This window comes from Otolemur garnettii, unplaced genomic scaffold (genome assembly GCF_000181295.1).
Source record: "Otolemur garnettii isolate 467f Iridium unplaced genomic scaffold, OtoGar3 scaffold00010, whole genome shotgun sequence".
Classification (NCBI taxonomy): Eukaryota; Metazoa; Chordata; class Mammalia; order Primates; family Galagidae; genus Otolemur; species Otolemur garnettii.
Genome location: NW_003852405.1, coordinates 11818262 through 11835818, shown reverse-complemented (window position 1 = coordinate 11835818; position 17557 = coordinate 11818262). Strand labels below are relative to the sequence as shown.

The 17557-nt window shown below is 37.2% G+C and overlaps 1 protein-coding gene across 2 annotated transcripts in view; it reads right to left on the bottom strand.

Annotated features, from left to right (window-relative positions):
* The window catches only part of DPYD (dihydropyrimidine dehydrogenase), an 828315-nt gene that overhangs the window by 632993 nt on the left and 177765 nt on the right, over positions 1-17557 (bottom strand). For both annotated transcript variants that reach the window (XM_012801700.2, XM_023509810.1), the window contains exon 4: positions 6537-6624. In XM_012801700.2, coding sequence (XP_012657154.1) covers positions 6537-6624 — 88 coding nt within the window. The remainder of the gene's footprint in view (positions 1-6536; positions 6625-17557) is intronic.

Sequence of the window (17557 nt, the reverse complement as noted above, 5' to 3'; positions counted from 1 at the left end):
CCTGTAGACCCAGCTACTTGGGAGGCTAAGACAGGAGACTCACTTGAGCCCAGGAGTTGGAGGTTGCTGTGAGTGTGATGCCATGGCACTGTACCCAGGAGGATAGCTTGAGGCTCCGTCTCAAAAAAAAAAAAAATACATATGTACATACATATTTTAAAAACTCAACAGAACCATTTTAAGAAACAGGTGAAGGAGTTATTTATAAACTTCAAAACAGAAGTAGAGAACATTATATACAATATAACTCCCATATAAACAAACTAATGTTTGGAACATCCGAGTAAGAAAGCTTAACATGTATATAATACAAACTGCATAAAGAAAAAATGGAGAGATGAGACATTTTTCAAATAATGAAAGACATCAACCCACAGATTCAAGAATTCCAATGAAAACAAAGTAGGATAAGTCAAAAGGAAACATAGACTTACATAAGCCATTACAAATTGTTTAATATCAAAGGCATAAAGATATCTAAAACAGCCCCACCCTGGGAAACATCCTTTAAATGAGCAAAAATCAGCCATTCATGCACTTTTCAATGGTAGCATTGGATGATAAAAGACACTGAAATGACAAGTTCTATGTGGTGAACAAAAAAAAAAAAAAAAAAAAATTGGCAGCCCTGAATTTTATACATAATAAGGTAATTTTCAAAAGTAAAGAAAAATATGGCTTGGCGCCCATAGCTCAGTGGTTATGGTGCCAGCCACATACACTGAGGGGTTAGAACCCAGCCTGGGCCTGCTATACAACAATGACAACTCCAACAAAAAATAGTTGGGTGTTGTGGTGGGCACCTGTAGTCCCAGCTACTTGGGAGGCTGAGGCAAGAGGATCACTTAAGCCCAAGAGTTTGAGGCTACTGTGAGCTGTGATGCCACAGCACTCTACCCATGGTAGACAGACATAGTGAGAGTCTGTCTCAAATAATAAATAAATAAATAAATATAAAAGCAGTCTAGCAGTCTTAGAAAAACTAAAAGTGTTTGTTAACAACATACCTTTCTGAATGAAATTTTACAGTATTTATTACAAGTAGAAGTAAATTGCTTCCATGGGGAAATTCCAAAAGAAGTTTTTAAAAAAGGCCAAAAAAGTGAATAAAGCTAATCTAATATTGATTAAATTAAGCTAATCTAATCTAGTAAAGCATCTATAATACTCTTACCAAGTTTTGAAAGGAATAGAATTAATATGCACAAAACATTATCTTATAAAATAAGGATACTTAAAATTTATGTACCTTAATCTATGCCTCAAGACTCACTCAGATTAACTCTCTGACACAAACACATAATATATACTCAAAAATTGGTAGCTCATCTGTAAAGAAAGTTCAGAATTACTGACTTCATTTAAATGGCATATTCAATTCTCCAGGACGCTACGCCCCAGATAACCGCGGGGCTCGGGCAGAATGGGTCCACACCTCTGGGGAGGAGGCAATCTATAAAGGTTTCTCCCTGGCCAATGTCAGCTTGTGCTGAGACCCTGGACGGGGGAGCCCCAGTGAGCCAGAGCCAGAGGAGGGGCTCCAGGAGCTGCAGCTGTGCCAGGCAACAGCTCCATCAGGGCCTCTACTGCCACCAAAGCCTGTCATGGCCTGTCCTGCCCTCTAGGGCTGCCATGAATGCGGGGAAGACAGGCCGCCTCAGTCCCCAGCTTCTCTCCCTGATAGGCAGGGAGGGGATGGTCCACCCTAGCCCCACCTTCTCTCCTTGATAGGATGGGAGACTGGGGTGTGTGGCTGGGGTGGGAGTAGGGATTAAGTTGCTGCTGGGGGCTGTTCTCCAAACAGACAGCAAGGAGCCCCTAGTGACCTTACACTGACCAGGGCCCATTGGCTCCATTATCATATAAATATATGCAAATTTCCTCTCCCACAAGTTTTTCAGGGAGGCATGGTATTAAGTAGTTTGGTTATATAACCCAACCTGTCAATTACCTCAAAGGCCAGAGGCAATAGCCAATCCTGCCAGGGGAAAGGCGGGACAAACCTGTTAACCTGATCTGTCTGTAGGAAACAGATTGTGTTCAGACTTCCAAGGGTCTCTTATCCAACCAGGGAGAGGGGCTTTCTTTCCCCACTCTAGAGGTGTATTTCCCTACAGTTTGTGTGCTTTGGTTCTGTGATAACTGTATGTTGCTGGTGATCACTTTGTGTCTGTGTGTGATCACTGCCATCGGCGAGGCGCCAGTGTTCATTCTTGACACTGGGAGCCAAGAAGCAGGGAGCATCTTCCTCTGGAGGGACCTAACAAGGATGATGGTTTATGTAACCTATAGGAATATAACAGAGATGGAGTTGTGTGTTTAACAGATTTGTTGATACATGATTTCCTCTCGTACAATTCACCCACTTAAAAGAGTACAATCCAATGATGTCTAGTAAGTCACAGAGTTTTTCACCCACAATCAATTTTAGAACATTTTTATCACCCCCCCCCAAAAGAAACTCCATATATGTTAGTAGTCATTACCCATTTCTACCAAATCTTCCTGTTAGGTAGGTAGTTGGAACAGGGTGGAGCCCCCAGGCCTCCATCTCGATGCTGTCCACCTTAATCTTGCCCCAAGTGATTGATTGCTCACACCTGGGGAGGAGGGATCACCCTATCAACTACCAATCAGAACTTAGCAACCCAAATGCAAAAGGACATAGAAGACTCTGTAGCCTAATGACAGATGCAACGGAATCTTGAAGGTGACCTAGAACAGACTGAAGAGAATCACGAGGTCGACTCCCCCTTCTAGGCTCTCAGAGGAGGTGGTCCACATGTGCAGTAAGACTCTGGTTCCAAGGTGCCCTCAGAACCAGGATACGGTAGCACTGAGCCAGGCAGTGCGAAAGAGAACTGAGGACATAACCCTCGCCTGCTTTGCCTTCCTTGTCTCTTTGCCCCTTGCTGGGGCAGTGGAAGCCAGTTGGCTATGGTGAATGAGTGCTGCTTTGTAAACTTTTTCACTCTGTAAACCTATTTTTCTCTTCCTCGATAAACTTTGTTTCATGCTTGCCTTACGTTGGGGTGTCTGGTCATTTTTTGATCACAAGCACTCCAAGAACTGAGGACCCAGGCATTTTAGGGTGCAGACAGCTGCCTCGAAACACATCATTCCCACTTATCCTCACCACCTGCAAGCCCCAGCCCCAGGCAACTTACCTACTTTCTGTCTCTCTCGATTTGACTATTCTGGACATTTAAAAAAATATTCCTCCTATCAAACCATAATTATACTGGAGGGATGTTCAAAGGAGATGGACTTTTGTTTTTCCTTTTTCTTCCTTTCTTTCTTTTCTTTTTTACAAGGCTTTGCTGTCTTGAGCACCACCTTAAGGCAGGTAGGTAAGTTTCTGTCAATGCTCAAAATGGATCAAGGTGATCACACTTATCATTTAGCAATGCAGGTGAAGGAACTGAACTCATGTATCAAAGAAAATCTGCAATCTTGTTACTCTTTTCTATTTTATATTTATAAAATTTTTACATTAAACAATAGCAGGTGATCAATTACAAACAACTTTTGTAAGTTTTTCTTCTGCTTACATCTCTACTGTAATAGTGGGGGACAGCCCCGTCAGCTCACATAGGAGGTTATGTATTTGGGTATTGGTTTACAGTTGCTGAGGAACAAGTAAAATTTTTGAGCAAGGATGTCATGTAATTAGAACTATTGAAAAAAATAGATTTTTAAATCTATTAAATCTTTTAAAAAATAATTCTAGAAATGATCAATATTTCATTTGCTAAGTGTATAGACCACTAAGACCTTGAATTTGAAAAGCAAATTCAAAAAAGTATGTACCAAATCCATTGACCGCACTTCTGTTCTGTTAGGTAACTGCTGTATGATACATATATATCCACACACATACACATGTTACCCATACATATATATAGACACATATCATACACAGACATACAAACATATCATGATAACCTTTTCAAAAAATACAAATATTGTTGTCAATAGTATTTATCAATAAATTAACTTGGTTAGTTTTTTTGGTCCTCTGACTTCTAGTTACTTTCAATGAGAATCTGTCATAAAGAATAAACTTTTATTTTACATAAGGTCAGTCAGTTTTTCTGTTATATGTGGTATTAAATTTAAATTTATTTATCTCTCTATAAAAACCACACCAATGTAATGACACCGGTTCTACGAACATACGCAAAGTCATGGAAAACCAATGTTTTGCTATTTAAAGTAACAATTTTGAAAAGAGCCCACATCACTATTGTTTAAAAAAAAAAGATCATGACATCAAGGTACACTTTTTAAAGCAGCCATTTTGTTCCCTATATTTATTTACTGACCTCAAGCATTGTTATAGAAAGCAGTGTTTTTTAAAAGAAAAACTATCAAGAAATATAACACAGTATTCACAGTTTGATGAATCTGAAACATGTACTTCCAATTGAGAGATACAATTACAAACAACAGCCTGCACAAAGGAGTCTAAGGAAAACAGACCGAGGAGGGACAATAGAATTGAGTGTACCTTTGGAAACCGGAGCTGTAATCCGGTTTGTAAGAAAATAAAGAATGGAAGTATTGGCCTAAACTCCACTGAATCACAAAAGCCTAACACAATACAACTCAAGTGACATCCTTTTCTCAAAGAGGTGCAAGGCTCATTGAGTCTGGCGATTCAATTACCCTCTCCACCTGGAAAGAACCCCCCTTCTGCGTGGAGGTCCACTGGCAGGGCAACGTGGGATGGCCCACATTGTACACAGCCAGTAAATATCTAAAAAGCTGCAGGCTTTAAAGAACAAGAATCTTTGACCTTTCATGATTACAACAGTAATTTTTCAACAAAACATTAGTTACAATAGTTTTTTAAATGCCTGACACAAAATTGTATTTTCCATGAAGTCTTCAAATATCTGATATTCATATGAAAACACCTTTAAATAAATACCTATGCAGAATTATTCACTAGGTAGTAAGAAATACGAACATATTAGGACACAAAGAGATTTTGCTAAAATCAAAATGATTGTAATCTTGCTTAGACGTATAAACTTTTCAAAGAATCCCTTTTTGTCTTTTTTTCCTATAAATGCGGATAGACATTAAATAAGTGAAGTATATACTTATTAGAATTACAAGGTGACTACTCAACTTTTAAATAACTGGGGAAATTTCCACTAGCACGGATGCTCTAAGGTAGTCCACCGTAATTTTCCTATCTTCTCATACTTGATGTCAGGAATGCTAACTTAGATATATTTTCAGACAAACATTTCAGACATCAAACTTGGAATTTTATTTCACTCTTTTTCTGATGTGATCATTCCTAAACAAATATGACTTCCTAAATAACAATTCACCAGTACCTTCAATAGCATGTATCATATTGGTTAAATAGGGAAATTAATTAATTAATGTTAACAAAATATTTATCAAGTAATTACTACATTCCATACTTTCCAGATTACCACCATTATCTAGCTTATGCCACAACTTTATCAGAGCAATGTAAAAGTGAAAATTAAGCTGTAAAGAGTTTTCCTTGGGTTCCCAAAAAGTGTTCAATCGAAAAATTCAACCCACATTTCGAATCCTAATAAATCTGACTGTGCAGATTAATGATATGTCCATACACCTGAGAAATGCCTTTTAATTCTTTTGAAACATTAAAGCAATATAAATTTATCATTTTTCTCCTAAAACCATTATTTTAAATCACAGACATATTAAGAAACGATATACGTATGTAAAAAAGAACCTGGTGGTTAAAGGAGGACTTAATGTATCTAGGACATTAATATTAATTCCCGTGAAAATGATTCTCTATATCCCTATGCAACACTGTCTTCAGCTTTTGCTCATCTGTTAAAGCATAAAACACGTGGACAGGAACTTTCAATGTTTCTTTCACGAAAACAATAGATACTATTAATTATTTAATCAATCAACCTTTCACTTAATGGATGAAAACTGGGCTTACCAGTACATTGATTAAAAAAAAAACAAACAAATTAGAAATCAAAATTCCTTTTGGTCTACTCTTGCCTGTTTTCTATTTTTATTTTTTTAGTTATACCCCTCTCATACTCTATGAATTACATCAAATCTTAATCAAATTAACTGTATTTTAGTAAAAGGAAAAAGTCCATTCCCTTGAGATAGCTGTACACCAGACCAAAGAATACCTTCCAATGGTATTTCACAAATTTGAAATGTGTTTTAACAACACATGACAGTCACTATACATAGGCATTTAGCAATTAAGCTGGAGTCCATCTTTTCAGTGAATGGCTTGTATAAAAAATCATTAATTTTAACAGAAACTAATTTTAAAGCAAAAAAAAGTTAGTATGCATTTTTGCAATGATCTAATCACAGCTTGGAAGTTTTAATTAATAAAATATGCCACATTTTCCAATGCCTGTGCAAATTCTATTTTGAGGGCTAAAACCAAATTTATGAAGACAAGGTCAATGTTTTAACTATAGGAAATAACAGAAAACAAGAAATGCTGCTATTATTTTCATTTGTAGAGCTAAATCTGAACTTACCTTGTTTGCAATACTTGTGATGAAGGATTTAATATCCAGATTGGTTGGACAGCTCTTCTGACAGGGGGCATCTGCACATTTCAGGCACCTGGGAAGTAAAATAAATATATTAAGAAGACTTCAAAGCAACTGGGATGATCTTCTGTATTTTTTCTACCTCATACCTATTCAGAGTTAGTGTCTCGTAAGTATAAATAAAATTATAGTATCTTTAGGTCCAAAATTTTAATCAACAAAGTAAATACATGGTCTTTGCATTCTGCCTTTTGTACAACTCCTTAGCTGCACAAAGCAGCACCACTGGGGCTCTTAGCTGCCCTTCCTCTCAGAACTCCTACTAGATTTTGTGACCACCACGCCTCTTTAAGATACAGCATTTGCTCATTTATTGTACTGGTCTTGTTTTGATCTCTAGTATTCTGACATTTATGATAAAATTTTTAAGTCTTGTAAGCCACAATTATTATAGAAATGCAAAGGGGATGTCTTTTCATTTTGCTACTTATAATAGCCTTCCTTCCTCACATTTGTTGAGTAATTACTGCATTCGATATTTTCAGATTACAACCATTATCTAGTTTATGCTTCAAATTTGTAAGACAGATGTATCAGTCAAGAGGTAAATAGTAGGGCGGCACCTGTGGCTCAAAGGAGTAGGGCACCGGCCCCATATGCCAGAGGTGGCAGGTTCAAACCCAGCCCTGGCCAAAAACTGCAAACAAATAAACAAAAAAAGAGGTAAGTAGTCCTCTTCCCCACCAACCTCCCCATCCCTCTCTCTTTCTTCCACCAGTCCTTTCCTCTTCCCTTCCAAATTTCTGTTGTCTTTCAACCTACATACCATTCCCATAGCAATTGGGATCTATAAGAGATACTGCAAGGCATAGCCCAGGTCTACTCCCTTCAGGACCAAAGCATTCATTATCCCAGTTGGCCTTCAGCTGCTAAAATGAACTGGCTCCAGCAAGGTCAGGCCCCCTTTCTAGTGGTGGCCCACATCCAATTACAGGTCAATGAGTTGTGTTAAAGAGCCAGTCCCCTTACTCCCATTTGGGGAACTAGGCTTCAGGAATTACTGAGGCTTTTATTATGACTACTCAATTCTGCTTCCTTCACTTTCTATAGAGGGTGACCTTCAGACAAAATGCCTGCCTACTCTTTTCATCTTAGAATCTGCTTCATTCAGAACTGACCAGAGACACGCTAAACTTTCATGTGCCTAAGAACCAGCTGGGAAGCTTGATTCCAGAGAAGAGCCTCTGGTGGGTTTCTGTTGGCTTGAAAACATGAATTTGGGTGGGGGGGAAAGAAAGCCTCTGAGGTGATTCTGATGTACTTGGTTGGAACCAGACCGTGAGAACCGCAATTCTGTAAGTACTATTCAGAACAACTTAAAACCACTGGCCAGAATGCTTCTTTGTTTCATTAACTTATATGTATATTTTATCATTTATTCATTCATTTGATAAACACTTACTGGGCTTGGTATAGTGTTTATCAAATGACAGACCCTGAGATATGAGAATATAAAACTGCTGGACAAAGCCACCATGGTGCTTTCTTGTGGAACTGGCAGTGTGGAGGAAGTATACACATTGAAAAGTCAGCAGAGGCCAATTAGATCACTGTGAATTTGTATGAAATATTGCATCCTAAGGGTGCCCCAGAAAGGACAATCGCCTCTCCAATCAGCTTGAGAGGGGAAATAATACTTCAATGGAAGCTTCAAGAATGATTGGACCTTAAACAGGCAAGTGATGGTGCAGAGTCAGTCACTCAGGACCCACGGATACAAAGTAGGTGCGTGGGTTTGGAAAGAAGAGAATAAGATAGTGTAGCTGAGTTACTGGAATTTGGTCTGGCTGAAATTGTGGGTGGGAGTAAAGAGAAAGAATGCTGGAGATGCACAACTTAAGAAAACACACAACTGTCACATGTGCCAGAGGACTAGAATGATCCACGGACTGCAGGGAGAATGAATCCTGCGTTGCTCAGTGGCAAAGGTGATGAGTTCTCTCAGCTTCCATCCACTTCCGTGTGTAAAGACCTTGGTTCATTTCCTTTGAGAAAACAATACCAGTGTCCTTGTCATTCTTTTGTGAGTGAGAGAGCCCTCTTCATTGTCTGAACCAATTTCTCAGTACTTAATTAATATCTTGTTTTTATATCTGATCTCTTTTTCTCTGGTTTGTGCCCTTAGCCTTCTCTCTAAATTAAATTTTACACAATGAGTACCAAAGGCTTTTCATAATCAATTGTCCTCTCTGAAATGTAGTCATTAAACCTCCCCCTATCATTTCTCTAAATGCCATTGTTAAATTCACATCTATCATTCAGTTGAATTCCTATCTGCTCATACTTAGGATGTTTTTTTTTTTCTTGAAACCCTGTCACTGGATTCAAAAAGAATATTGTAGCCGTATGATTTGCAGCATACACTGTAAAACCACGCAAGAACCTGTAACACGCGGCCTAGGTGGCTTCGGACGTTGAAATGGGGTAATATTTATATGTGTGACTGTCAGTGAATAAACATGTTGAGCATTAACAGTGGTTGGAAAGGAGTTTCTGTTATGTGATAACATAAAACCCCTAAAAATTTAGCAAATAATATGCCATCTTAAATATTTTCACATTTAGAAAAAAGTTATCAGAACAGTTTTAAAATTATCTGCCATTACAAGGGAATGATGATGTGTACATACACACAAAAATACATGTATATGTATATTAGATATTTTCAGATTATAACCACTATCTAGTTTATGCTACAACTTATATGTGTGTGTGTGTGTCTGTGTGTGTGTATATATATATATAGAGAGAGAGAGAGAGAGGGGAGAGAGAGAGAACACACATCATAGGTATTCGGGTTAACCTCATAAAGTCGCAAGTTTTCTGCTTCTCTTTTTTCTAACACCCAACTTGACTAATAGGCAATTAAAAAAAAATAAAGTTATCATGTCAGCAGGTCTGAATGAACCGAATTAACATGCTGTGTATTTTTCTGTTCTTTCAAAGAAATCTTAAATTCAACATAAACAGATGCACTTAACAGCACTGACGATGTAAGGATTTTTAGTTGTGGTTATTAAGGCTCTTTACCAAATAATTCTCCTTTTATTATTGAGCTAGTTCACAAATAACAGCTGTTGGAAATGTCAGATGTTAATGAGGCAGGGTCACACAAACCTGAATTGTAGCATTCTTTTTTTTCCTTTGGTGTCATGAATATGCCAGAATGGGCAGACTCTGATAATAATACCATCTTGCAATTCTCTAAGCGCTCTGCAGACTAAAGTGCATCAGGCTGCCATTAATCCCACTTTTCACTCTGACAGCTCAGTAATTACACTACTGCTCTAGCCAGGTAGTCCTAATAAAATATCAACCACTGCACTGGAATGCATACTGGTGAGATGTGTTATTAAACTTGGGGGGGGGGGGAGTTGATCATCAAGTGACATTAGTGTTGACCTATTTTTCTATTTGACAATAAATTATCCTTTGACCGTGCCATAATAGATATTACAGAGTGCATTTACTGTACCAAATCAGAGAGGTACAGCATTACAATGATGTAGGCAAATGGTGTAAATAAAATAGCAGAAATGCATGTCAGAATGTTATTACCTAAATTGCTTTAAATGATTGATACCATGAAAAATCACAGACACAGTACTTAGGGGAATATGTCAACAATTATTGTAAACCGCAGTTCTACATAAATTTTTCCTTACAAGTAACATTTAAATTACAGTTGTTTTCATCTTCATTCATTTAATTCCCCTTTTACCTTTCAAAGTTACTCTGTTATAATGCAGCTTCTTTTGAAATGCATTATAAGAGGCAAAAGTTAATCCAGAAAAACAATTAGGTAATATTTTCATCCCCAAATTAATTACTACATTTACTGTAAGAGAAATATTTTTTTAATGTAGCATCTTAGGTATTTTTCTCATCATAAACTTTTTATTTCCGTATTTATTAGAGAGAATGACAATGAATTTCACTAAATGCAGAATATCTTTATGGATTCACTATGGCCATAAAAATATGTAAATATATTAAAACTTAAGTGCTGCTTCTAAGGGACAAAAGTGATTAAAAATATATTTAAATAGGCTCTTTCTCTAGGGAAAAAGAAACACGATTCCTTTTTCCAAATATCAGTGGGATTGGCCAGTTTTAGTCCACAGTATGACACCAAAAAATATTACAGTGAGTAATGAAATAAGTGGCATTTCATTCTTCACTCATCCAAGAACAGATGCCTGTTTCTTTTATTGGTAACCATACGTCGCAGTTGGAATTGTAACCTATGCTTGTTAAAGAATTTTCTACTCCATGAGCTTAAATAACCGAATTAATTTCTTTCTCAGTTAAAAAGGCAAACACACACACAAATCTACTTGGAAACTTTAAAACTCACATTGCAATGTCTTGGCTTTGCTAGACTTTGGTTTAAGCAAGTCGGCACTGCTTCATCAGGTTGTGTATCATTTACGTTTCTATTTATATACACACACATGCAATTTTTGCAGGTTAGTATTTATACTAAAAAACAAAAATATTTTCCTACTGTTAATAGTATCACATTTCTCACATATCTGATGTTCGGCACCATCATTGGGAAGGTCTACCTATTGAGATGGAGCAGACAGATTCCGGACCTAGCTTCCCTACCACATAGGCACCTGTGTAGGTACTTATTTAGCACATAAATACCTAGTTTAAAATTCCTCCTCAATTCTGCACTATTCCTACTGAAAGCTAGGCAGGATCAAGTATCAGGCTGAATGGCAGGAGTGTGAATCAAGAAGAAATGGAGTGATGAGTGTCACACATGTATGAGTTCCACAGCTTTCACCCCTTATATCCAGACTTGTCATAATAAAAGGAGCCAAGAAAGACTGCTGCTATCTTTAAAATATATGGAACTGATTCCATGGTCTCAGCCCTTAGACAGTCAAAAGCCATCCAGAGCTTCCGATAACCCTCTGCTTATTTCCACCTCTGCTTCTCTTAATACTCCATTAATAGCCCTTTCTACACAATTTCTGACTTGTGATTACACTACAAGTTTTTATTAGCTTAGGGGTATTTGGAACCAATTTTGAATATTCTTGTATGCATCTTGGCCCAGCTTCTACTGAGCTGGAAGCTATGGCAACATCGTTAAAAGTAACTGAGTTTTTAACATTGTGCAACATTCTGCCTTTTAATCACACCTATGATGTTTATGTTTTAAGGTTCTTAATATTTATTTGTATTTACAAGTTAACTCCAAATACATTTTTTAAATGAGATCCTTATCTACTAGAAATTCCCATTACCACATGGGTGCTTCAAAACAATTCAAGGAATGCAAATTTAGAACAGTAAACAATTCACACAACTGATGCTTAAAATAATTTGTTGGATGGCGATGATCACAAGTCTAGGAATAAAACACATTTGAGAATTTTTCTATAAATGTTCTGTAGCAGAGAGTTATTGATTTTCTCAGAAATTAATAGCTTAGAATGCACAGTACTATTTTCCATATATTAAATTAAAGAAGATGCATGTATCAAATTCAATACTGATGTTTGATCTTCATATATAACTGATTCTTAAAATTCAATGAAATTTATTTTGTCTCCATTGCATAGATAAAGAATCTCTCAGAAGTATAAATAGACTAGTGGTCAAGGCAGCTGAAGAATCTATCTTGTACCTAAGACTATCCCATTCATGTGTAAAGACAAGTTAGGATTTTAAAAAGTGACGTTCTAATGACTTCAGCTCTTGGTGACATCACGGCCTCCTTACCAGAGGAATTTGAAGACAGATAAAAAGATGTTAAAAAGTCACAACTAGAAAAAAAGAGTAGAGCATTCTCCCTCCTTTAAATAAAAGTAAAAGGTAGTCTTGTCTCCTCAAAAGATTTCTCAAGTTCCGATGAAAGGGTTAGGGATTTAGGGCATCAAATAGTCTTGAAGCCTTACCCAACCTTACCAGCCACTCAGGCACTATGATTTAAGAAGGAAAATGATTTGTCTTAAATCTTCCTCAGATCTCATGGCAAACTTTTCTAACTCGATCCATCGACTGTTCCATGTCGTAGCATTTATTTCCTTCCAATCAATACACCGTTATTAGAAAGCTAATTTTATTCCAATTTTAAGCAACTTTGGTTTAGCTATTCCTGCTGGAAAGATACTTTTATTAGCATTTTTGATTAAAAATATTAAATATGCTACAAGAGACCTCAACAGCATAAAAACCCACAAACTCATATACATGGTGTTTTCTTACAGGCAAATAAAATATCTCTATAAAAACGTAGTTCTAACATGTTTTTTTTTTAAATTTAAACAAATATTTTTTGTAGTACAGAAAAAATGCCATCACAAGCATCTGAAGGCTGCTGTTTTAAACTTATATATTTTTTCTTGCTCACCCTCAAAGAGATTTGAGACCAGAAGACTTTAAAATAAGTTTTTAGTGTAGAGAAAAGGAACAAAAAGAATGTGATATAATAGCGTCAATTAATAATAACTGCAGGAGAATTCACTGGAAGAAAACACACACACATCCTGAATACATTTCTTCTAAAGGTGTGAAAAAGTCAATGATTTAATCCATAAATAAAATAGCTTATTTACCCTTACATAATTTCTAGATGTATGGAAATGTTAACTATGAAAAAATAATATTTGAGCAAACACATAAACCTACTCGGCATGGAGACTGAGATAGACTTTACTTTCCATACTGCTATATTTTTCACACTTTTTTCAAGGAGTTCAGTTACATAATTAAAAAAAAAAAAGATGTAGACATTGTTTGTGAATCAAAATCATCTTCCTTTCTGTGATTTTTATTTTTTGCTCTGGTCATGGGAATTGACCATGCAGAAGCAAACCCATATGTTTTTTTTCCTCTTTCAAAACTTTCCAAAGTCTTACATAAAATGTAGTTAAGAGTTTTAAAAGAATGACCACAGTGGAATATACAGTTGACCCTGGAACAACCCAGGTTTGAACTTCTCGGATATACTTAGACACAGATTTTTAAAATAAAGCATTCATGAGGTGCAAACCCTGTGCAAAACAGATTCTGACTGTGTGATGCAGATTTAGGAATTCTGGAACCAGTTCCCTTCATATACTGAAAAATAACTCTACTGAGTGGTTGGTGCTCACATAGCTAAGAAAACAAAGGGTCAGGCTGGACGTGTAATGGCAGCACTCTGGAAGGCTGAGGTGGGTGGATTGCCCTGAGCTCACAAGTTTGAGACCAGCCTGAGCAAGAGCCAAGATTCCTCTCTAAAAGTAGCCTGTCATTGAAGGCCTGGTGGGCACTTGTAGTTCCAGCTACTCAGCTACTCAGGATGCTGAGGCAAAAGAATCACTTGAGCCCAAGAGTTTGAAGTTGCTGTGAGCTGTGATGCCACAGCACTTTACCCAGGGCAACAAAGTGAGACTCTGTCTCAAAAAAAAAAAAAAAAAAAAAGATAGAAAGAAAACAAAACAAAACAAAGAGTCAACTGTGCTCAAAGAGATTGTGAGTGACAGACAAATGCATACTTGTCTCATTAATCAAGAAAATGCTTGGCCTTAAAATTAAACAACAGCATTCACCAATAATAAATTTAGGAATACGCCCAGTGAGGTAATCCCAGCACTTTGGGAGGCCAATGTGTAAAGATATCCTTGAAGCCAGGAGTTCAAGATCAGGCTGAGCAAGGGAACAAGACTCTGCCTCTACAAAAATATAGAAAATAGCCAGGCACAGTGGTGCACACCACAGGAAGCTGAAGCCCTGGAGCATGAGGTTGCAGTGATCCGTGAGCACTCCACTATACTCTATCCAAGGCAAGAAAGCAGGACCTCCCCTCAAAAAACAAAAGTAAAAATAAAATTAGGAATAAATGCATTTTTCCATTTCTTAGCTATCTTGATATAATAGACCAACAAGAATACTGTAACTAAAAATTATTAAAGAGCTACTATGTTCTAAGATGTGTACTGGCAAAGGGGAGAACTTACTGAAATTTACTTAGAAGATAGTGACTTAATAGATACTAAGAAGATAGTGGCTTAAGAGGTATTGGACTCACTTCATGTAAAAGGCTTTGGAAAGATAATTTTTGCATGTAGTCCCCGCCCCCCATTATCAATGCCACAGTGATTGCAATTAGAGGCTACACAACACATTCGGAGAACAATGGCCAGATCTGGATTTTCCTCCTCTTGCAACTGTTTCTCGTGTTGAGTATGTACAAGTTTACTTAAAGGTTTTGCTCCCTAAAAAGGACACTGCTCTCTCTTTTTTCAAAAACAATAAGTAAATACCCTTTGCACACATATTTAAATTAAATTTAAATATTCATTCACTTTACTTAGCTAAATCTATGTTGATTACTCAAGTAAAAGAAAATATGTTTTTAAAGTGTTGTCCTGGTTATGTTTTTAAAATTTCTATCTGATCACGAATTTCTCCAGCTTAAAGGGAGAATCTTGGCCAAAAGACGATCTCTGAGCTTTGGCACCTGAAATTTTCACACTTACAGCTCCAGTTGCAACACCCGCCCCACAGTGGAACAGGCTCACAGCTGCATGAGCTGGTCAAGGCATTTTCAACCCTGTGCATTCCAACATGCTCTGCCCTTTCCTCAAGAGCTACACTTTCCAGTTTCCTTCGGAAGCCAGCTCAGGTATTTCCAGTGGAGCTTCCTGGCTGTATCTCCTGGAGCCACTCAGATTTCTCATAGCATCCTGTGGGTTCCTTCACTGAAGCAGTTATCACACCTGACTGTAAGGCAGAGTCACTTTTCTGGTATCTCTTCTATTTCCTCCTCCCCAGAGAAAATAGTTGGGTTCCTTTGTCTACGGCAATGGTTCTCAACCTGCCTAATGCCACAGCCCTTTAATACCCTTCCTGTGGGTCCCATTGGTTGAGAACCACTGGTCTATGGGCTTAGCCTGCTTAGAAATAGATTAATTTGAAATCAAATGGAAAAGACAACCTTAATTTGGGCAATATCCAGTTATTGCCTCAAATGCTGGATAAAAAATTTGTTATAATTGCTCTTTGAATTTATGTAAATAATATACCTTCATAATAAAAATAATTAAATTTAGTTTCATTTACTTAATAAATACTTATGTAAGAGGTTACTATAAGCTAACTTTGTTCTATGTGTTTTATAAATGTGAACTCATTTAATCTTCATAATCACTAATAGAGTAGATATAAATGCACTTTTATGAAAATCTGATGAGGTAGATACTGTTGTTATTCTCATGTTTGAGAAAACAGTACTAAGGCACAAAATTCCCTTCCCTGATTTTTAGAAAGTGTCTTTTTTTTTTTTTGAGACAGAGTCTCACTATGTCTCTGTTGGTAGAATGCCATGGCATCACAGCTCACAGCAACCTCAAACTCTTGGGCTTAAGTGATTCTCTTGGCTTAGCCTCCCGAGTAGCTGGGACTACAGGTGCCCACCACAATGCCCAGCTATTTTTGGTTACAGTTGTTTAGCAGGCCTCGGCCGGGCTCGAACCCGCCAGCCTTGGTGTATGTGGCCGGCGCCCAACTGAGCTACAGGCACCGAGGCCCTTCCCTGATTTTGGTTTGGAATACTGCATTGCCTATGTCCATGGCTATAGTAGGTCATCAAGAAATTGATAAAATCTCCTGAAGATCTGTGATCCCTGGTTTTCTCTGCCATTTCTACTTCATTCTAATTCTCACAGTGTACGGTGACATCAGGGCTGACATCACAGTCTGTGGAAGCCAGATTCAGGATTCTTACTCAGGCTTGACTTCCGGTAAAAGTCTCACCTGTGAGTATCATTGTTTCATTTTTGCAAAACTTCTCATAATGACAGCCTGTCATGCCAGAAATCCTGAGAAAGTTTTTGTTTAAAAATAATATATTAAAACCCTGGATGTCACAGTCATTACCATATACTTCATAGATGGATGATCTAGAAAACAAGCTATCAAAAACTCTTCGTTTATTTGTAAGGACCTCTGCGATAACACTTGTAGGTCCTGTTACTATTTACAAAGTATTCGCTCATATGTAATTCATTACATAAGTCAATAAGATCAGTCTTGCCAGTAGAATGACTAGACAGACAAAATACAAAACAATTCAATCACTGCTTAGAGATATCAGAAATATGAGGAATAATATAGTAAATGAAAAAATATATGTTCAACATCTGTTATCCTGACCGACTCTAAACTAAGAATGTTCCCACACAGCATGTGGCACATTATACATTGTGGCCAAAATGCTAAGACCAAATTGTTTCCATGAAAGATTTCCTGCAGACCACCGTAACTTCACACAAGGTTTTGCATGAAGTGACTATGACACATTTTCTCTTCTCAGGTATTTAGAGCCCAAGAATCAATGCTGACACTGCACATGACATTGTAGGAAATTAGTGAATATGAGTGAAAAACAGATAATATAAATGTTGAATCTGCTCACTATAATCTGTATCTTAAAGTGGACCAAGATTTTAGGCAATAGCATGCTTGGACAATGAATAACATGAAGATAATCTGATCATTAACAGATTTTTTTGAGAAAATTGGTCTAGAAGTTAAACGACACACGGGTCAGAAGTAATATCTTAAACCAAGTCCTGAAAATTACTGCCCACAACTTGATGGGATTTAAACTCTGAAAACAGAAAGATAAAAAAGCTAAAGGCGAATAATGTATGTTTTTGTAAAAATGGGAAATTCCATCAACTATGCTCCTGATAAAAGCAGAGGGACACGGACAGCGCTGTCACAGTACATCGCAAGCTCCATTAAACTTAAGAAAACTGAATGCAGAACTGGAGTGGAGATGATAGAACTTCAGTGCGTTTGTGGTCTGCAGACTCCCAATGCATCATTTCCACTGTTCATTCTTTCCTTTCCTTCACCCTTCCTTCAATCAACAAATATCTGGTCCAGCGCACGGCCTACAGATATATGAAAAAATGCTCACCATCCTTAATCATCAG